Genomic DNA, 22,804 nt, shown 5'->3' on the forward strand with positions numbered 1-22,804 from the left:
TACAGTATCTGTAAAATACTTGTTACAGCGGTTGCCATTAGGACATCAGCACTTATCAACAGTAGCTACAAAGTGGTGTTGGAGACACTGCATTTATTTTTTTTTATAAATACTATAATTTATTATTTGTATCACTATAGCATGTCGGCGCCTTAGTCATGGACCAAGACCCCATTGTGCTACGTGCTGTGCAAACACAGAACAACTGATGGTTCCTGTCCCAAAGAGCTTACAATCTAAGTAAGCAATACTAAGTGATAAGGTAATATTGTGATGCCTCAGATATATGTATGGTCACTGTTGGTAAATGATGACTTTTTTTTTATAGTCACCACTGTAGGCAAGACTGGAACCAGTTTCTAGGACCTGATCCAAAGCCCAGTTAATAGAATGGAGTCTTTTCTATTGATTTCAGTGGGCTTTGAATCAGGACCATAGCATTTGTGCGGATGTACATGTCACAAGCTGGCTAGAAGAAATACATGAAAAAGGGCATTCTAAATGGTCTCAGAAGAATTTAACATTCTTGGTGACTGAAAACTATTCAAGTGAATGACAAATATCAATAATAGTGTTCATCCTGGGCCAAGTCTCAAAGACTTTGCTCATTTTCTATACAGATCTTTCTCAGTCAAAAATCCCATTGAAGTAACTAGAAGGTTTGGTCAAAATAAAGACTGAGCAAAGGAACTGTGTACATGGAAACTAGAAAGAAAAAACTAAAATAGTTGTAATTCACACTGTTAGCTGTTTCAATGCAAGTCCGTGTGTGAACACTCTTTGATTTGGAATAATACTGCCCTTTTTAGATATAACTTACCATAAGTCATATATTGAAATAGCTCATTGACCAGCTTAAGTTATATGGAAATATGTAGACAAGGCCTGATTAAGGACTCTAGGATTTGGCACTCTGCTAGAAGTATTAACAACAGTACAACTTTATGACTTTCCCTGAAATTAATCCTCCAGTCAGTTATTTTGATTATGAAACCACACCATTTTGGTGACATATTAATAGTAGCAGAATGTAGATTGTAGCAGAATGTAGCTACATAGTAGGAAGCAAAACAGATTAGCTAACATTTCATTTTTTATTGGTTGGAATTATTTAAAATAATAATAGATTTGTTTTTTTTTTAAATAAATTTAATTGAGATGGGAAGAACAGACCTCAGAGCTTCATACAGTTTGAAAAACAATTAGGAAGCATGTGATGGGATATACTTCCCATATTGTTCTTGATATTTCCCCACCCCCCCACCCCCCACCGAGCTACTGTAGGGTCACCCAGGGGAGGGTCAAAGACAATTTTTCAGGGAAGAGGATAGGAAACATGGCAGAAGTTCAATGATTGGAGAACCAATGCAGCTGGTGCTAATTTAAGTTTTGCCACTAACTTCAATGGGGCCTATATTTCATTCCTTGACTTTTGGGGGACATAAACTTCAAAGAAATGCCCTTTTAACAGAGACTGAGGTGAAACAATAAATTTTCTTGTTTGTGTTGGACTAGCATTACTTGCTTCCCACAAAGTCCCCAGCCCTCAGACACACATAAGAAGTCCTGCTGAATACTACATTTGAAATTAATCTCTGCTGTACTTCATCCAGAGAAGAAGGGAGAGGGAAATATCATTCAGTTTTGCTGGTGTACATCAAGAGTAGGAACAGAGCATCCTAATGTGTTTTCTGCTGACTGTTTAAACAAATTTCAAACAAAACTAAACTGAAGCTTTAAAAACACCAAAAAAATGGTAGTCTGCGTCTACAGCAGGACCATCACGTATTTAAGTGCTTTGCTGGATTGAAACTCTGCAGCACCTTGCAGGGTAGAGCCCCTAATGATATTAATTCTATAAAAACAAAGTACTTCGCAAAATTCTCTTGCAAGAAGTCCAGTGCCTCCCACAGATGCATACACACAATGCTCTTATGTGAAACTCATCCATCCATTAAACATTTGCTGTATTCTCCATTCCAGAGATTGCATTAAAATTATCTGACTCACTTGACTGACTATAGGTGCATCCCAAAGCTGAGACCTTATAAAAGAGTTCTGTGCAGACATTCTATCGGGCTGTGGAATTTTTTTTGTAGGACTGAGGCCGTGTGTGTGTGTGTGTATGTGTGTCATGGGGAAGGAAGGGAACAGACCATAGTTTTATATATTATTCATCTCTCTGATTTCACAGTATAACTCACTCAATGTTCAAACCTCACTGTTTAGAAACACCAAGCATTTCCACAACAGTTCAAGCAATTTCCGCTTCATGTCCATCTCAATGAGCATGATTCTTCCAGGGGCTCATCTTCAAAGCCTAATTATCAATCAAACCATATTCCACCCAAGTAATGGGTACATTTCTCAATGGGGAATAAATTAAAATCTAATCTCAGCTTCTAAAATTCCCAAATGAACATTTGTGAGAAGGGAAGTATTCTCGTTGCAAGTGATTTATTATTTAGACTCTACTAGCGGAAAATGATCAGCTTCCATTTTCTCTCATGCAGAAGGTGCCAAGGTCCAATATGGAAATATTCCAAAATTTTAACAAAACATTCAAAGGCAACATTAAACAACAGCCTCCTGCTACAGTACAATACAAGTATATTATATACAAAAGTTGTAGCTGTACAAAGGAGAGAGGAGGGAAACAGAGTAATGCTAACATTGTCATGACATTTTTGCAAATACTATTTTCGGCATTGCATGACTCAATTGAAAGGAGGAATTTATCCTTTGCTACCAGTAGAGACAGGGAAAACTTATGCCTATCATTTGAACTGAGTCCAAACAACCTTTTGGAAGAACTGGCGTGTCCTTTTTTAAATCATTTTTCACATGCTCACTCTTCCTGATTTGTGCTGATGTGAGCATGTTGGGTCACGTCAGGTACTTGGCAGACTCTGCATCCCCCGAAACAAGACAGCACCATGTACTTCATGGTACGAAATGGACTTTTTTTGTGTGAGACCTTTGAAAAAGAATTAAATTACCGGACAATCCTCCTCTCCTCAGAGTGAACTCTTAAATGAATAGCTTCCTTTCTCAGGTGAAAAGGCAAAATAAGCTGTAAGATGTCATACAACTCTTCCCTTTATTTGCAGTCCTTTATCATAGAGCTAATCAGGAATTTTTTGATGAAATTTTTTAATTGGAAAATGTGGATTCTTCCAAACTGAAAGTTTTCACAGAAATGTATCGGTTTTGATGACTCTTCCATTGGGAAAGATTTCTCAAGTCCAGAACGGAACAGTTGGTCAAAACATCAGAGTGAGAGAAAAACAGCCAATAGCTCAGTGATTAGAGTTGTCAACTGGCATGTATGTGTGAGTCTCTGCTCTGCTTGATTTGGAGCTTTGAACCTGACTCTCCCACATCCCCAGTAAGTCCCCTGACCACCAGGCTATTCTGGGGTAGGTTGTTCTCAGTCTCTTCTGTTGAAGCTGTTACACTTTATAAATAATGAAATAGTCATTGGGCCAGAGGGAGACTGACTATAGCTCAGTGGTTAGGGCACTGAGTCAGACACAGTAGGGGCCTGAACCTCGGTCTCCCACATCCCAGGCTATTCTGGGGTCTCTCCGGGGGTGCTGGAACTAGGGGTGCTGGGGGTGCTCCCGCACCCCCTGGCTTAAAGTGGTTTCCATCATACACAGGATTTACAGTTTTGTTCAATGGCTCTCAGCACCCCCACTATAAAAACTGTTCCAGCGCCACTGGGTCTCTCTCTTTTTTCATGAAACGTCTCATAAGGTCTCGGTTTCATCCCAATATGACTGAAACGAAATGGCGAAACCTCATCATTTTTCACAAAATGGAATCCTTGTTTTCCCAGCCAGCCCTACTTTATTGCTTGCAACTGCCAACTGCTCTGCTCATTTAGAAGTTCTTGGCCCTGGACGATGATGTGGCCTGCATAATAGCCCTGTAGTGGTGGTGAATTCCATACTGATGTTGCCTAGTAGCTCCACAAATCAGCAAAACAAACTGCTAAAACCATCTAGAGAAAGGGATCCAAACAAAGCCAAAGTTTTGATTCTCAAAATTCAAACATGTAGATCCCTTCCACATGCTCTGTCAGCACCAGAACTGCTATCACCTTACAGGACTATACACAAATTAGATTGTCATAGTCTATGGGCTTGATTCACCACTCCATCTGAGGAGGTGTGCTGAACACAGCCTGTGCCAGCTCCCGTGATTCTGAGCCACCTTGCCTCTACTAAGCAGCCCTAACTCTCATCACTGGCATAAGGTCCCTTGTGCGAGTGGAAGATCAGGGGTAGTGGAGCTTTGCCATGTTCCCTCCCACCCCTATCTCATCCACACCGCACTCTCAGAACATCCCAACATGCCTCTTCCCTCCTCATATGCAAGATGTCCACAAGCAGAGTTCCCCAGTGGTCTCCAAATTGTGGGGCATGCCCCCCATAGGTGGGCGTAGAGGAACATTCGGGGGGGTGTGCAGCAGGGCCTGGGTCAGCCCCCATGGGAGGCAGTCAAAGAGTGCCACCCAGACCTGCTCTACCCCAAGCCCAGCTCTGGCCCCAGTCACAGCTCCATTCCGCCCCCAGCCACAGCTCCACTCCACCCCCTGCTCTGCCCCCAGCCTAGCTCTTCCCTCATTCCCTTTCTGTCCCCAAGCCAGCTCTGCCTCTAGCCCCAGTTCCTCCCTCCATCCCCAGTTCAGCCCCCAGCTCCACCTTCAGCCCAAGCTAATCTGCTGAGTCAACTGTGCTGTAATGAAGGGGGGACGTGAACAGATTCCATTTCTGGTAAGGGAAGCACAACAGGAAAAGTTTGGGCACCACTGCCCTAGACTGGGGAAATTCTCCACTGGTCATTTCCAGTTGTTTTCAGGCAGTGTAAAATAAGCATCCTTGGTGGACCAGAGACGCAAGATCAATTTCTGCAGAATCAGCGAGGTCTAAGCTGTTTGGGGATCATATTCAATAGAGCCATAATAATAGCATGTATGGTAGTTAGTAGTTACTGCTCACTGAAAAATGCACAAACACTGAAGATAAAGGAAATAATCTGGGCACCACATCACAGTGAGACCTGTTTAGAGCCAAGTTCCTAATCAACTATTGGCCTGTGCTTTTTTCAAAAATGCTTCACATAATGTTGATTGGCAGCATAACAAAGCTTGTTTCAAGAGAAGAGTCTAGGGAAGGGGAAATGCTTTGTATCAGACTCATCACAGTTCCACTAAACTTAAACACTAGAAGGAGCAAACAGGCATGATTTTTTAAAAAAAAGCATGTTATCAAGAACATAGAAAAATAAAACAGCCGGAATATTGGGATCTAGCACATGGTTCTTAATTGCAAACAGCAGCAGAAGGAAAGGTATTCTGGGTTCATTCATGTCTGTTGTTACAGCAAATGTTTTAAATGTAATTCTGCAGTTACCGTGGTGCATTTTGTCAGTGATGAACAACTGTGGGCAAGGATTGTGTTAGCTGGACATTGTACCACACAAAGTTTGCATCAACTTTATCTATTTACTGAAAGACCACGAGACTCTTCCTTGAAAAAAATACAGACTGCAGTAGCTCATTCCAGATATGAAGAACCAGAATTCTATGTACTACACCATTTAATATATTGTTGATCAGAAAGCAGCTATATTGTTGCATACAACCGGCACAACAATGGTGGAAAGAGTACTTTTCTATATGGACAATAGAATAGGTTTCCGATCCTGAAACCTTGTGTAATTTCTAACAAGAAAGCGAGTGCTGAAAAAACAGCCTTAGTCCAAGTAATAACATGTACCCAGCTGTTGAAAAATAAACTAGAGAAAATATGGGAAAACTCCCAACTCTGAGTGGCCCTTTCTCATCTCATACAAATTAAGGCTGGTGAGAATTTCCAGAATTGATAACCCTTTGTTTTTCAAGGAGGCAACATGGTGCCCTCCACTGGATAGGGAAATGCAGTAGGACTGAGAAAACCTGAATTCTCTTTCCAGCTCTGCCAATATCCTGTTGTTTGATCATAAGAATTATCCTACTCGGTTGTTTGACTAGTGGCAACCATGGAGAAAAAAGTCTAACCATGCTGGTAGACGTACAGAAATTTCTCAGCTGACAATACAGCAGACACGCTAAAGGATGTGTAGTTGTACTCTGAATGGTGATGCTATAAAAATGGCATCATTGGGTGCCATGTTCATTGTATCTAAATGAGTTCAGACCAAATGTAGTCTCAGTTTATAAGTCAAATACTATTTTTTCTAACTGCCAGTCTTGGAAACTCACCCAGGGCTCTGGAATCAAGCTGAGTTCTTCTGTTCTCTTATTTCAAGAATATAAAAGCAAATGGGACCATGGAGGGAGAATACCAGTGCAGTTGCCCTGAACTGTGACAGGTGCCAGTCTCCTCTATTCTCTGCCTGTGGCACACAACAGTTTAGTCTCCTGAGGACAGAAATGCTTTAATCTAACCTAAGTTACTGGGCTCAACATAGAGGTAAACTGGGTGAAATTCGATGGCTTGTGATCTACAGGAGATCAGATTACGTGATCTAATGGTTCTTTCTGCCTTTACACTCTATGAATCTATGAACGCAAGATTCCTGAATCTCAGAATTCCTCTGCCATCAGCAAATAGTTGTGAAACCATTGGCAACATTCTTGTTTCATCTCCCTTTAGTGGTCAGTTCACATAGAGGATGACAACCTACTACTACTGCTATCCGTTAGTCCATTAGCTCATAGGTGCGCTGAATCTAAAGGTTCCAATCCCATTGATGCTCTATGTACATGTCAAAATGATTCAACATGATTGAAATGTGTTTTCGGTTTGCTTTTTTAAAACTTAGAAAATAATAACCCACTAAAATATATTAAAATAATGGTAAAGTTGCAAAGTCAAGCACCAAAAGTTAGAATATGCCAGAATTAAGATTGTTTGTGACTTAAGGTTATGCATATGCATTATGATACAGTCTATAATTATATGATCACACATCACAACAAAAACTGAGGCAGGGGACCTACAGACAACAGCCTTTTTTCACACACAACTCTGATCCAGCCCCCAAAGTATCATTAAGGCTGTGAGTCTGTCACGGAGATCATGGAAGTCACGGATTCCATGACTTACTGGCACCTCTGTGACTTCTGTGGCGGCCGGTGCGGCTGGCTCCAGGGCTGCCACGACCTCTGCCCGCTGCTGCGAGGCCCTACCTCCCCAGCACCAGTGGGGGTTCCAAGCTGCACACCGTCGCCCCCCCCCCCAACACCCGGGGGCCATGCGCTACCCCCACAGCACATGCTGCACCCCCGGGCTGCCCACAGAGCACCCACAGTGCCCCGGGACACCCCCCTCCCAGCACCCAAGATTTAGTCAGGGATATATAGTACAAGTCATGGACGGGTCACCAGCCATGAATTTTTGTTTACTGCCTGTGACCTGTCTATGACTTTTACTAAAAATACCTGTGACTAAAACGTAGCTTTAAGTATCATCCATTCTGTGTATTGAATTAGTCATGGATCCTATGGAAAAAATAGTATGTGATCATGTAATTAAAGACTCTATTATAATGCATATCTACATACCCAGGGGGCTGAATTTAGCTTGCCTGGGCAACCGTTTGAGAACTTGACTTTGCTACTTTAATGTTCTTTTGTTATTATTTTGTGTGTGTAATAAATACAATCACATATTTAACTTTGAAAGTATTTTCCTGTATTTCTTTTAGTCAATTATTTTTAACAAACTAAAAAGTTAGTAAACAGACTATCTTAAATGACAGTTTAGCTAAGTGGTTTACCAGGAGATTGTGGTTCGCTCAGACAGCATGTCACTTTTCCACCATGGTTAAAGGACTAATATAGCAGACTGTGTAATCTTCTTGGCAGTTTGTTCAATATTTCCACAATTCTCATCATGGTTTCTATAAATGTTTTAAATAGGTAACCAGGCTTTTAAATCACAGCCTTTATTTTATGTATTTCAGGTTCATGTATTAACATAGTTGCCAACTAACAGCAATGGTCCCAAACACATAGACATGCAGATTTTATTTCTGGAAGAGAGTACTTAAAATTTCCCAGAAGGGAGTTGTATTATTAGGGGATTATAGTAACATGACCACATGGAAAAAGCATATTTGATTTCCTGTAACTTCACTTTAAACCAGGGGTGCCAAACATCTTCTCTGGAGAGGGCCAAATTACATTTTAATTTATGGCCTTTGGACTGGGTCTATTACAAAATTAGGGTCATATTCTACTCTCCTTCAACAGTATGGTTGTCTGCACTACTATTCAGTCCCCACTTTTGCTGGGCAATGCTACTACATGCTGCCTCAGACAATATGTACCTCAGGGTTGAATATAAGGGTGCTGCTCTGTCCCTTAGTAAGTTACTGTTACATTCAGCTTTATTTAGAGGAAAAAATGAGGTAAGGAACTTGTAGGACCACAGCTATTTCTATGGCCGTTTTTGGCCACTTGCACATGCAAGTACCCAGTATGTACACACAATTCCACTAACTATGCGAATTAGGTGACAAAGTTATTAGAAAATGAGAGTATTTTAGTATTTCATTAGACTTAATTTACAACGCATCAAGATGAATGGGGCAGTTCAAATCTCTTAGATCCATTGTTATATGCTACCTACAGATTCAGGAAAACAACACTGTATAAGTTAACAAATTCAGTTCATATTTGAAAGGAATTTTTTATGACCACAAGGTCTAAAAATATGGGGGGGGGTTAATAATAGCTTACATTTTGCGATCAGAATCTGTCACAGATGCTTGATAAATACTTAAATAGGCAGTAACAGCCCACAGGATGGGTGGTTAATACACTGGTTTAATCTCCAGGTTAGCATACAAGTTACGTGCAATGTGTTCATAGCAGCAATCAAAATGATATTTTCTTCAGTGACTAATTAAAAATAAAAATGTATGACACATATATACTTCTAAACACATAGAAAAGAATATTTTTCTATAACACACTGAATATTGCTCTATAATACTGTATTTAGAGACTTCTGTAGTAAATTATTCCAGCGATTAAAGCACAAATTGCTTTTGCAATTGAGGTCATCCTTATCACTTTCACAAACTGGTAAGTGAAGCTATCTATAAAAGCACCCGTCTTAACAATCTAAGCTATAATGTTATGTATCACCTTGCAAAGGAGTCAAGCCAATACAAGCAGGGGCTTAACTAGGTTAGTGTGAGCTCAAAGAACAAATTGTAACAGCAAATTTTAATAGAAAGATATTATGTTATGCAAATTTCCATACAAACAGTAAAATGACTTATTGGCCAAATAAAGGGCCTGATTTTGAAAGGTAATCAGCATTTACAACTCCCATTGGTTGGGAGTCACAGGTGCTCAGCACAACTTAGGCGCAGTCCCAAATTTTGCCGACAAAACTACTCTACTCGACATTCAATATTTTTTAAATTTACATTGCCAGAGTTCATCTTTAAATATCTCTGGTGGGAAGACAAGGAAATATTCAAATGTATCATATTAAGCTGCTATCAGAAGATTTCTACTGCTTTGAAATATCTGTACTTTTCATTTTCATAAACGATGTATTTCTAAAAGCGTGCCACTATGTATTTATTGTTGATTGATTGAGATATTTAGACAACAAGAATAAACAATAGCTCAAATGCTGCCAATCTAAGCATAGTTTATTATCTGATATTGCACAGAGACAGAACAGATCTTGTAAAATTGATGCATGTCATCACTATGGCCCAGATTCTGATACCTTTACTCATGATATATAGTACCCACTGACTTTAATGGGACTACCTATGGAGTAAAGTGTAAAGAGAGTAAAGCATGAGTCAAGAGAGAGCATGAATAAAGATATCAGAATCTAGCCCTATGTGACTTGCAGTATAAGTGTGTATTCACATGATCCTATACATAATATGAATAATCAGACTACATACAATTATAAACAGAACTGGGCTGAGAAAAGAAGAGAAGAAACTTAATCTTGCATTGACCTCAATGAGAGTTGAGTGTGCTCAGTCCCTTTTAGGATTGAGCTCTAACAGAGCACAGAGAGACCAAGGGTGAAATCCTGGTGCTACTAAAGTCCATGGGAGTTTTGCCATGGGCTTCAGTAGGGACAAGATTTCACTATAAGCAGGGCCGGCTCCAGGGTTTTCGCGATTGGCGGCAGCTCCACCGCGCCACTTTCTTCTTTGGCGGCAATTCGGCGGCAGGTCCTTCCCTCCGAGAGGGACAGGGACCCTCCGCCAAATTGCCGCCGAAGAGCCTGACGTGCCGCCCCTTCCCCTTGCTCAGCTGGTGCCTGGAGCCGGCCCTGACTATAAGGGCCTGGGTTCTCCTCTCACTGATTTTACAATAGTATACTTCCAGTGACTTCAATCAAGTTACTTCTGATTAACATGAGTTTAAGTAAGAGGTGGATCTGTCCCTAAAATTCAGAAATGACCTTGGTATTCCCATTCCCCAGCCCTTGGCATTTAAGCATATCAGTAATGAAGATACTCCTCACATACCTGCCTGGCTGGGGTTAAGGGATGATGGTTACTGTAAAACATGGAGAAGATTAAGAGCTACAAAGAGATACAATATTGGTCCTAAATTGAAAGAATGACGACCTTTTGGTGAAGGTAGGCAGTGTAAATGAGAGACCATGCTCCAATGAATAATAGAGAGTGTAGGATTAATAGAATGATCAAAATTCAGAACATAATTATGAGTTGAAATTCAATCTTAAACTGGAGATTATTTAATTCTATATTCCACTCCTGAAGTCCTTTAAACTGTTTCTAAATAAATACATTACAATATTTTAAATCATGTCAGTCTAAGTGTGGATGCTACTAACTTGAATTCATTGTGTTTTTTGTTTTCCTACACCTATACGTCTGGTGAACTCCACCCCAGGTCAGTAGTGTTTAAAAGTTACTATAGGATAGCTATTAGGTGGCCTGTGAGAGAGTGGTTTGGTGGTTTCTGTCAAGTTCTCAGGGCAGAAGTATCAACATTATAAAAAATCCACCCCCATAACTGGCACTAATTAGCAACTTTGTTATCAGTCTCAGCAGAGGTCAAGGACTGAATGGCTATAGAGGCTGAATTGAGACAGACATACTGGCAACAGCATGGAGAGGCTTGCATTACTGCTGTCTGTGCTGTTCCTGTTCTGTTGATAAACAGTCTCCTGGGTACTCATTCTGGCATCTTTCATAAGTATTAAATTCACACTAATTTTTAAACTAGATTAGTAGTTAAAGGTGGTGGCATGTGTTGTTTAAAAGTTAATTTTGTCAAGATGTCTGTTAAGGAGCAGCAACATCCTATCAAGCAGAACAATGACGAAGAGCAATGAGATCAGCTTGTAGTTGCCCTTGTACATGGACATATGATGCTGGTACTTTGCCTGAAGCCCACACTTTTAAGAACAGTTGTTCACTGGTTCCAAGACAACTTTGAGCAGCTGAGGTGGAATACTATCAGGTTCAGCAGCATGTCCATTTCATAACTTTTAGGTGGCCTTGCATATTCCTCAAGTGACAGAGGATCAGTGCTTATACATGGGTCCGCAGCCATGAGCTTTCATAATGTGTTTCCTATCAGTTCAGGACCTCGTCTATCGATGAGCAAAGAGAGCTGTCTGGTTTTGTGAGGGGGATGTTAGAAGGCTGTTTATGGCTACCAGGCAGGTATGTATTGATTCAGGCAGGATGCAGGTTGTTGTACTTTAGGCTTTGTCAGTCAGTTAGCTGATGTAGATCTCATGGTCACGTTTTGCTGTGGCCTGGAATATGCCTTTCAGCTGTTTATGTTCTTGGACAACTCCCTGTTTGTGTGCTTCTGCCTTTTTCGCTAATATAGCAAGAACTCTTCAGAAGGCCAAGGTTTCTTGAGAGACCACCCGAAGCCGATTGTTTCAGCAGTGACATGGTGCGTAATCTTCATACCGGTATTGGTGTGAGTGTGTGTGTTGGATCACAGCTTTCAACACATTTCTGCACAGCCTCACATGTGCAGCAGAGTTGCATTCTTGCCCTGGCACTATTCTACTGAGCTATTGACTGGATATTAGGATTTGTTGCTTCACACCTTGGAATCAAGGTTGGTCAAGAAGTGTTCACCAACCAAGACTATGCCAGTGATACTACCTTGCTTGTGGAGAAGTCAGAGAATTTCATCCACATCCTCCAAGGTCTCTAAGACATTTCCCACACTATGGGATTGAACATCTCATGGCAGACGATCAAGGTCCAGAATGTCAGAGTTGGGCCACCAGAACCCAAGCACAGCTCAAGTGGTTGCAGCAAACTGGACTTCCTTTGACAAATAGATCTTACCACCCCTTGCATGAAGTCCATGTCTCATTTATGGATGCACAAATGTCTTCTTGCTGAGCCAAAGTTCCAGATCTATCAAACCTATATACTATCTCTATCACTATACTGGTCAAAACCCAGGACCCTTTTACAAGCAGACTTGGAGTGGTTAGAGACATTCCATACGTGCGGTCAACACCAAATCCTGAGCATACAGCGGTTTGACTTTGCGAGAAATGTAATAATCTTGCAGAGATCTGGCCTTCCTTCAATCGCTCATTATATTAAAAAAGCAGCATTGTAAGCTCTTCAGCCATGTCACAAGGATGGACAAAAATGCCCCAATACACCATGCTCTCAAGCTCTCCATCAACAGGTAAAGGGGTGCATGCACTGTTCCTATATGTTGCTGCCCATAGGGCTGACCCAGAGATTCGTGGATTCACAGGGTTGAGCCAGATCCGGGAACTTCACTACACGATGTAGGTCTGGCTGGTGCAGTGGTGTTCAGCAGACTATGGATGTTTGATGATGATTCAGAAACATAAATTGCTTACATTTTCCTTGGAGAGGTGCCTTCCCTAGGGTGTACATTAACTGTTTATATAAACAATTAAAGGTAGGGTTTCCAGTAGTGATCATTGATGGCCTAACTGTGCTCCCATTAAAGTCAATGGGAAAACTCCCATTGGTATAAGTGGGAACAGTTTTATGCCAGCACTGAGGGCTTTTGAAAACCCACCGTAAATTTGTTTAAATGTAAATCTGCAGTTATAGTAACTTTTAGTTTTTCACAAACCTGTCCTCCAGCTGTCCTTGAAAGTGAAAATTATACAAAATACTGGTTCAGGAATAAAGGAATTCAATGTAAAATGCTAGCAAAAACATGTTTTGGAAAGTCACCACTCCTATAAATGACCTGAAAATCCCAGACTTGGGTAGGACCAACAATTATTTCATGAGCAATCCTTTAAAAGAAGAGAAACAAACATCTGAGAAGGAAAGGAAATAAAATAGGGGTAGAAAGAAGAAAAAACGTCTTCTTATCCTGCTCTGGATTTCTTTGTATAATGACTCTTCCTCCCAGCTAACTCAAAGTATAGACACCAGCATGGACTAGAGCTGGATTAAGAGTTTCTATACTTTCAGTTAGCTGGGAGGAGGAATCATTATACAAAGGGAACCTTCAAAACAAATGGTTGTTTTGAATTGGAAAATAGAACTTTCCACCTCCACTTATATCTCTCCAAATGTAAATTTTTGGACCAAAACTTTTTTTTGACAGAAAAGTGCAGATTCGGTGACAATGAAATATTTTGACAATTTCTTTCTATTTGCCAAATTATTTCAGTTGGGGGGGGACGACAACATTCATAATAAAAAAATTCATTTTGAAATTTTCAAAAAGAAAGATTTTAATTTTTCAATTCAAAATAGCTTTTTGTTTTTAAGTTTCCTTAAACTTTTTTTTACTTTTTTTTTATTTTAAAAAATGCTGGAAATTGAAATGAAATGTGTTTTTTTCCTGATCAAACACAATGTTGTTTTACTTTTTGTTTCACTGAAAATTTTGACCCAAATATTTTTATGTTTAATTGCCAGTAAACCAAAAAAATCCATTATTCACACAGCTAGTTTCAAATCCGATATGGTGTAAGAGGGTGCAATCCATTGATTTCAGTAGAGTTCCATATTCACTTATGTCTGTCTGAATATGGCCATCTGAGTTTATACTCTTTTCTGCAACTGAGTAAATATTGGCATCTATTTATTTTGTCAAGAGTGTCATAAAATTTGATGTAACATTTTCAGTTCTTATTTCTGCAACACTTGATCTTTTAAATTTTTTTAAAGAGAGAGGAGGAGAAATAAGGAAAAATTAATCATTTTGTTGTTACTGTATCTTTCAGGGTAGCAACTAGCAGCAAAATCATGCCATTCTTTAGGAGCTATTATTTTGTGGTACAGTACTCCAGTAAAGCTAGACACAGTAGCAACAGTATGTCCCACTTACTACTTTTTGCTTTGTGTTTGTTACAGAACCTGCAGAATGTGTGTGAGGCCAATAGAAATACTGAAGCTATTATGAAAGTTATGTTAGTTATGAAGTCTTTTATTAAGTTAACTTTTTAGAACATGGAAATTAAACAAATGCAAAAAACTGCAGTGACAATATTTTGTCAATGGTAGCCAGAATCTTTAGCCAGTTGGGGAGAAGCAGCCAAAGCAGGGACTGCTGCAATAGGGAAAAGTGAGGAAAATGGGGCCCAGTCAAGGCCACCTCTCCTGCTCGCACCCTGTCGGACCCAGAACCTTACAGAGGAAACCCCCTACTCTGGGGGCACCAGGACCCAGGCAGTGCCTCCCCCCTCCCCTGCCCTGCCACATGGGCTTGGGCATAAACTGCAAAGATGAGCCAGCCAGCATCTCCAGCCACTAGGACAGAAGCACCCAAAGCTGGGATCTTCGGTTCTTGGATATCTTTCTGAAGTTTTGACAGGACTTTCTCTGCCCTGTGCTGATTAGCTGCCTGCTTCAACCCTCCCCTACTCCTCCCTTTCTCCACAGTCTCTTCACCTCAGCTTCACTCCGCACCTGTCCCCCTCATTCTCTTCCCTTCATTTTTTTTCCATTTAGCCAATCCCCTGCTAACTAAATCCAACCAAAGAAAATAAAAATAAATAAAACTGTGACATTAAGATGACATTGGTTCACTTTGTCTGTGTGTTCTATCCCTTCCCCCACCCTGCATCTGTCTTGTCTATTTAGATTATAAACTCTTTGAGGCAGGGACTGTCTCTTTGTTCTGTTTGTACAGTGCCTCGCACAATGGGGTCCACATCCATGACTAGGGCTCCTAAGAGCGGTGATAATACAAATAATAAATAATAATAACAACTTGTGATAACGTAAAAGTAAATTTCCTTTGAGTCACTATGCACAGCTGCTGTGCAATGCTATGTGCTATAGGAAACATCTCTGGTTGAATCATGAAAATAAAGAGGCATGTATATATTCCAAAAAGGCCACCATCATTAATCTTAACTACTTTCTGATTCCAATTTACTATTTGAGGTTAAAAAAATAGGATAGGGACATATATCTTCACTGTCACTGCAGTTTGTGATATATTAACATCCAATCTATGATCACTGTGCCCTAAGAATAGAAAGAATGCCACATTGTTAGTACAGGATAGTATTAAAGGCTAAAATTTTAAAAGCAGCCTATCAGTAGTCATTACATTACCCACCTGCACTTATGTTCCCAAACAACCAACCCACCCACTTTTTTAAATATAAGAACAACTTAAGATTTCAGTAAGAGTATGTGGAACTTTGATACCCGCAGCTTGTCAGTGGTGGTGGAAAGGAAAAAAATCCTCATCTAAAACACAGACAGCACAATTCATTTTGACTAGCATAACAGATGCCACTATTCTGAGTGACAAGAGACATACATGTAGAAAGCCTTAGAAACCTCAAACTATTTGAATTGTTCACCTATATAATTATGGCACAGTCTGGCTTTAATTTGATTTATGAATGAGTCAGGCCTGAAATATTTCCATTTCCAACCCTACTGTAGGTTTGTTTCCCTTCAGAGACCGAATTTACCAAAACTTTAGGCTGGATGAATGGAAATTGCTTTTTCTAATTTTTTTTTAGGCGACATTCAAAAAGTATATTACATTGCTAGAATACGAGGATATGTTATGCTTTGCAACTCTGACAGCACTTAATATGGCACAATATAACCTAATGATGACTCAGGCTTTTAAAACAAAATTATCGGAGAGAATCAGTTGGAGAATTAATATCCTGGATTTTTGCATGTAGTAAGCAAACTGGATTACCCAAAAGAAAAAAATATAAAGTTGTTGGCTATTAAGATTTTCTGATATCTCAGTATGATAGGTTTATTCTGTTTTATGTCAAGACTTGGAATCTGGACAATATCAAAATAGAGCTGTCATTTACTAAATACCTAGGATTAAGAATGGACACAAAGTGAGTGGAAATATGAAAGTGATATACACAGTCACTGGATAACTAATTATCAGTTGATCATTTACATCCACAATATGATCAATGGCTAGAAGAACTCAGTTCCTACTCAAATGCCAGGCTTTCAAAAACCTGGATGAACCTACAAATTGAACCCCACCCCATTTTTGTTTCACTGGAAAATGTTACCTGGAGAAAGATGACAGGATATTGGTTTTTGGGTAGACAAAAAAACAGAACAACAAAACACAAGATATGGAGAAATTTTTAGGTCTGGAAGATGGGAACTGTGTAGTGATGAACCCTAAAAAGATGGTAGAGGTATAGAAAAAGTATTTCCAAAGGCTGTTAAATAAGAAGAGAGAGCTGTGAGTGCAAGCATCACCGACAATTACGGAGAAGCCTCAAATGGTATTGATCTCTGTATAGGAGTAGAAAAAGCACTTAATAAGATGAAGAATGGTAAAGCAGTTGGTGAAGATGAGATAACTGCTGATATGATCAGGGCAGTTAGAAATACTGGAATAAAGTGACTTCACAGACACTTATGCATTTCCTGGGATCATCACGATACCAGATGATTGGAGAACAGGACTGATGGTCCCTCTTTGAAAGATTAAGGCCTGTGCAAAGAATCATAGCATCTATCAGGGCATCATCCTGCTAAATCAGCCTCTTAAAGTTCTTGAGAGAGTTTTGGAGGTAAGGGTTAAGGTGCAAGGTGGAGGAAAATATATGAAAGGACAACATGGCTTTAAGAAGGGAAGGGTACTATACATGCAATATTTGCAGTAAGATAGAAGTTTGAAAGAATGATAAATGGAGAGCATAACACCCTATCACCCAGGGGTGAACACTTTGCACAAAGCGATCACTCTATATCTGACCTATCAGTCCTCATCCTGAAAGGAAACCTGCACACTTTCAAAAGATGAGCCTGGAAGCTTAAATTCATTACTTTGCTAGACACTAAAAATCATGGCCTGAACAGAGACACTGAATTTATGGCTTATTACAACAATCTATAACCCACTAACCCCCTCTTTTTGTGCTTTCACTGCAGAGGTATTAACGGGCCACTCTACCTTGAATGGTCCCCTTATAATATGTGCTAACTACTTATGCTAAACAATCTGTTCCACCTTGCATTTTGCTGTGATGCTAGGGGGGAGGGATAGCTCAGTGGTTTGAGCATTGGCCTGCTAAACCCAGGTTGTGAGTTCAGTCCTTGAGGGGGCCACCTAGGGATCTGGGGCAAAATCAGTACTTGGTCCTGCTAGTAAAGGCAGGAGGCTGGACTCAATGACCTTTCGGGATCCCTTCCAGTTCTATGAGATAGATAGGAGTATCTTCAGATCCTGGAGAGAAGAGCTCTCTATGGCGCAAAAGCTTGTCTCTCACCAACAGAAGTTCATCCAATAAAAGATATTACCTCACCTACCTTGTCTCGCTAATATCCAAGGGCCGACATGGCTACAACTACACTGCACATAACTGCTCTTGAGAAAGCATGACTTGGTTCTACATGAGCTGGTGTCTGGAGTACAGAAATGGATGGGAGAGGGACTGCAAGAAATTGAGATGATGGAGGAGCTGTATTGAGGGTCAAGAGCTAAGATGGTAACAATACATGGAATTTCAGAGAGTTTTGAGGTGACATTGAGATTGAGACAAGGCAGTGTGCAGAGTCCACTTCTCTTCATCCTACCTATGGAGTTAATTAATAAGATAACTTAGGCTATGGAGACAGAGAAAACTGATGTATGCTGATGATATGCTTGTGACAGAATGCATCCTTGTATTTGCACAATACATACTATTATACTCATCTTTGTAGAATGTATGCCTTGTGAGGTATCATTTGAAAACTCATAACTTGCTGGTCAATCTTATCATGGTGAAATATACATAGCAACATTGTGTGTGAAGTTCCCCCATATGATGTTAAAAGTGTATGTTCAAAACTCATGTAGCATCAAACCGGTCAAACAGGCTTGTCCTTAACAAAGGGGAGTGTGTTTGCATTAATTTGTATTTAAGCAGTAAACAGAGTCATAAAGCAGAAAGGGGAAGGAAGGAAACAACAGGAAACCTGCATGTGAGCATACACAGGTGAAAAAAATCAAGCAGGGAACATCCTTCCACACAGATTTTGCATCTCCTGGTCTCCCCGCCCAGCAGCCCCATATGACCCACTGTGGCTGTCTTAACCTGTGTCTGTGGGCAGGGTGCTGTGATGAACTTCAACTCCTGGGAGAATTCTGCACATGCACAGAATTTTTTTTTTCTCCACAGAAAATACATTTGGCCCCAGAAATGCTGCAGTTCCACCTTTTGCCCACCAGAGGCTGCTGTGGTGCCAGAACAGCCAGCTGCATTCATGCTGCTGATGCCATAGCAGCTTCTGGTGGGCAAAAGGCAGAATTGCAGCACTTCTTGGGCAGAATGTATTTTCTGCGGGGGGGAAATGAATTCTGCATGTGGCACAGAATTCTTCCAGGCGTAATATACTGAGGAGAATTGCAGGCAAGTGGAGGGTAGACAGAGTGTGCATGGAAAAAATTAGAGAGAAGATGGACTTGGGACTCTCAGAGATAGCTAGGCTGGACAGTGCACATTTGAGGTGGGCTGCATATGTGATATGAATGGGGAAAGAATGACAAGCAAAGAAAGCGTGGGGAAAAGACAACAACAAGACAGGATGTGGAAGACTGAGGATATGATGGAAAGACTCTGTCAAGAGAAGTTAGAAGAGAAAAGGACCGGAACGCCAAGACCTACGAAGCCGCTATGGACTGGAAAGAATGGTGAAGAACAGTGGGTACCTCCAACCATGTGTACATGGAAAAAGGCATCGAGAAGTGAAGTAAGAAAACATTTACCTAATTCTTTCAGTCCTTAAAGTATAAGGGCCTGATTCTGCCAGGTGCTGGTCAACTCCAAGATGCTGAGTGCTCTTAATTCCTGTTGAATTCAACACTTTGCAGGACTGAGCCCATAATCCTTATATTTGCAAGTTTATAGTGCAGACAGTTTGGACAGTTTAACTATTTGCAAACAACAGTCACATTGACTAAACATATTGTTAGTCTGATTAAAAAGAAAGCGAATGGCAGCATAGTATATTCATGTACAAAAATGTTCATGGCAGATTTATGTGATTATACTTCAAAATGTTTATACTGAACTAGTATTTATTATATTTATTTAGCCATTCAACAATAAAACAACCATATTGTTTTTGATAATTGTTCCACAAACTTACATGAAATTCACACAGCCTGTTCCTGCAGGTGGAGCAATCCAAACGAAACTGAGATTTGTCGTTGGTAGATGACTCACATGAGATGCAACCACACTGCACATAAACTGATTTCCAAACTGGCGATCGGACATAATTCCTAAGAGAAAGACAGAAAGGTATGATAAAAAGCAGCATATTTCAATGACTCATTGCAATGTTTGAATAGTGTTATGTACTGTATCTACATCTACAACATTTTGCTTTCATGAATGGCAATATGGAAATCAAGACCAAAAGGCCATGGTATAGTCAAAGTTAACTCCACTAGTGTCAATGGAGTTGCCCTCTGCTTTCTTTGAATGTGGCCCAAACAATTTGCAATCATTATTTTTCATGACACTGTAACACTATCTGAATTTGGTTTGTTTTTTTTTCCCCAAAAGGAGGAGGCCAGATCTTCAGATGGTATAAATCGATGTTGCACCATTATCTTCACAGATTTGCACAAATTAAGGATCTGGCCCATAATCTTTGAAAGAATGGAAAAAACTCTACCAACAAATTTAACACTTTTTATAAGAGTTCTATCACTTTAAATTCATTTTCATTTTGTTGCAACAACTTTTTATGTATTTTTGAATGTGGATGTCTTACATAAACAACTCTTTGGAATTCACTGTAGTTCGTCGTTAGATAAAAGAATTGTATCACTAAAACAAAGCAACAGCACTAGCAGACAGCAACCTTTTTTCTACTCAGATCCCTTTTATTGTTGCTTACAAATTAGTGCACAGTTCCATTATTTTTTAACACCTTTGGGCTTGCTATCTGAAGTCACTGGAATTGTGCCCTGAAACTGAAGGCATTCGTATTCAGTTGAATTACTACATCTTTAATCTTTTCTACATGGTACATTAAACAGTAAATGTTTAAACTGTCCTTTATAATGTAGTTATCAAAAGTAAATACCTTGTTTCTCATTACTTTCTTCAAATATTGACCCTTCAACTCAGAAAACAGTCACATTGACTAAGCATATTGTGAGTCTGATTAAAAAGGAAAGCAAATGGCAGCAGTACATTCATGTATAAAAATGTTCATGTTAGATCTTATGTGATTATACTTCAAAATGTTTATACTGAGCTGGTATTTATTCTCAGTTCTATTTATTTCAGTTCTGATAAGAATAGATACCACTGGCACTAGGCTCCTTGACAAATGTTTTGAAGTACAATTCTTATGAAATGCAACTCTAGCAATTATACTTAACCTCTTACTCACCCAACCAACAATGACCAAGTATAGAAAATAAACAAACATCCCCCCTGCCATTTTCCTGAGAATTCTAGATCTTCCTCAAAAGCAAACAGATGACCTTTGCAACATACCCTACCGATTCCAGCTATGTGGGACCAGAGTTGGAGTGATTTTTAAAGCTGAAGACCTTCGTGAAGAATACCCAGCAGCATCCTCTCTATTAAACCAAGTATCGGGGGGTAGCCGTGTTAGTCTGTATACACAAAAACAACTGGGAGTCCGATGGCACTTTAAAGCCTAACAGATTTATTTGGGCATAAGCTTTCATGGGTAAAAAACCCACTAAGTTTTTTACCCATGAAAGCTTATGCCCAAATAACTCTGTTAGTCTTTAAAGTGCCACCGGACTCCTCGTTGTTTTTATTAAATCAAGGGAGCTCCAACTTGACTATCTTCAGAGATTGCAACTACTGTTCGGAGAGAAAAGTGGTCTCTCAAGTAAATCATTTAGGGCTTTGTACATCAAAACCAACACCTTAAAATCCATTCAGGAGGCAACAGGCAGCTAATGCTGATCATGGACAATGACTCAGCGTGAGATACACAGCTTAACAAGTGGGCTGACAAATTCTGCACCAGCTTCAAATTCTAGATAAATTCAAGGAATAAACCTGTGAATAGTAATCTAGAGGTGACACTAAGGCATGGATGATCATAGTGAAGTGTATATCCATAACAAATAATCACAACCTTCTACCCAGAAACAGATGGGGGGGGTGGGGGGGGACATATCGTTTAGGCCATTATTGCAACATCTAAAAGCAGCAGGGAATTGACCAGGCTCCCAGATTGTGAACATGAGTATTAAATACTCAACACACACCCTCAATCACAGAGGCACAGATTATCAGAAATCTTCTCCCCATGTAGGTACTTTATATACCATCAGGTTACCTGTTACATAAACTAAATAAATGAGCTTCTTTAGTCTTTCACTGAACAAAAGATTTTCCAGACCTCAAATTATTATTGTAGCTCTTTTCTAAGAGCTTTCCAATTTGAAAACATCCTTTTAAAGTGTTGACACCAGAACTGGACATGGTATTCCAATATGGATCTTGCTAATGCGGTATACAGTGATAATAACACCTCCCTATTTCCATCCCTGCTTATTCACACAAGGACCATATTAGTTTTTAGCTACCACATGGCACTGGCAGCTCACATCCAATTGGTTTACCCACAATGACCCCTAAATCTCTGTCAGAGTCATTGCTTTCCAAAATACAGTCTCCCATCCTGTAAGTGTGACCTAATTTCTTTGTTCCTAGAAGTAAGATCTTGCATTTGCCTATATTAAAGTGCATCTTGTTCAAGTGAGCTCAGCTTACCAAATGACCCAGATTGTATTGTAGGACTGACCTGTCTTTATCGTTATTTACCACTTCACCAATTGTTGTGTTATCTGCAAATTTTACCAGCAACATTTTTCTTCCAGATCATTGCTAAATAGATTTAACCGATCTCTGAGATCCCACTAGAAAAATCTCCATTGGATGATTTCCCATTTACAATTATTTTTGAGCTCTAATTTGGTTTTAATTCACTTCCGATCATCTTCAGTTAAATGGTATGATGAATGGGGCTTGCTGTAGAATTCTAGCACTTTTGTGCACACACACACACACACACGCTTTGACCCCTGGGCAATTTTCTCAAATTTTTTAAAAAGTGCTAATTACACTTTTTGACAGAAAGACTTTATGGTTTTATCCACTTTTGGAGGAGTCTTGTGCTCCTCCCCATCACTTAACCTTCCCCCAATCCTTTCCTGTTTACATTAAAATCTCCCTCACCATACTGACCTTGATAAAAGCATCTTTCAAAACAAAGGCTTCTTTGAAATGTTATCTTTGGACTTCTCTCCCAGTAATTAAAAGTTGGTGAGGTGCCAATTACATCATTTCAG

General features: G+C 39.8%; 1 protein-coding gene across 3 annotated transcripts in view; it reads right to left on the bottom strand.

Annotated features, from left to right (window-relative positions):
• The window catches only part of RELN (reelin), a 469,941-nt gene that overhangs the window by 323,569 nt on the left and 123,568 nt on the right, over positions 1-22,804 (bottom strand). For all 3 annotated transcript variants that reach the window (XM_065399319.1, XM_065399303.1, XM_065399311.1), the window contains one exon: positions 19,600-19,735. In XM_065399319.1, the coding sequence (XP_065255391.1) occupies positions 19,600-19,735 (136 nt within the window). The remainder of the gene's footprint in view (positions 1-19,599; positions 19,736-22,804) is intronic.

Source organism: Emys orbicularis, chromosome 1 (genome assembly GCF_028017835.1).
Source record: "Emys orbicularis isolate rEmyOrb1 chromosome 1, rEmyOrb1.hap1, whole genome shotgun sequence".
NCBI classification, from domain to species: Eukaryota; Metazoa; Chordata; order Testudines; family Emydidae; genus Emys; species Emys orbicularis.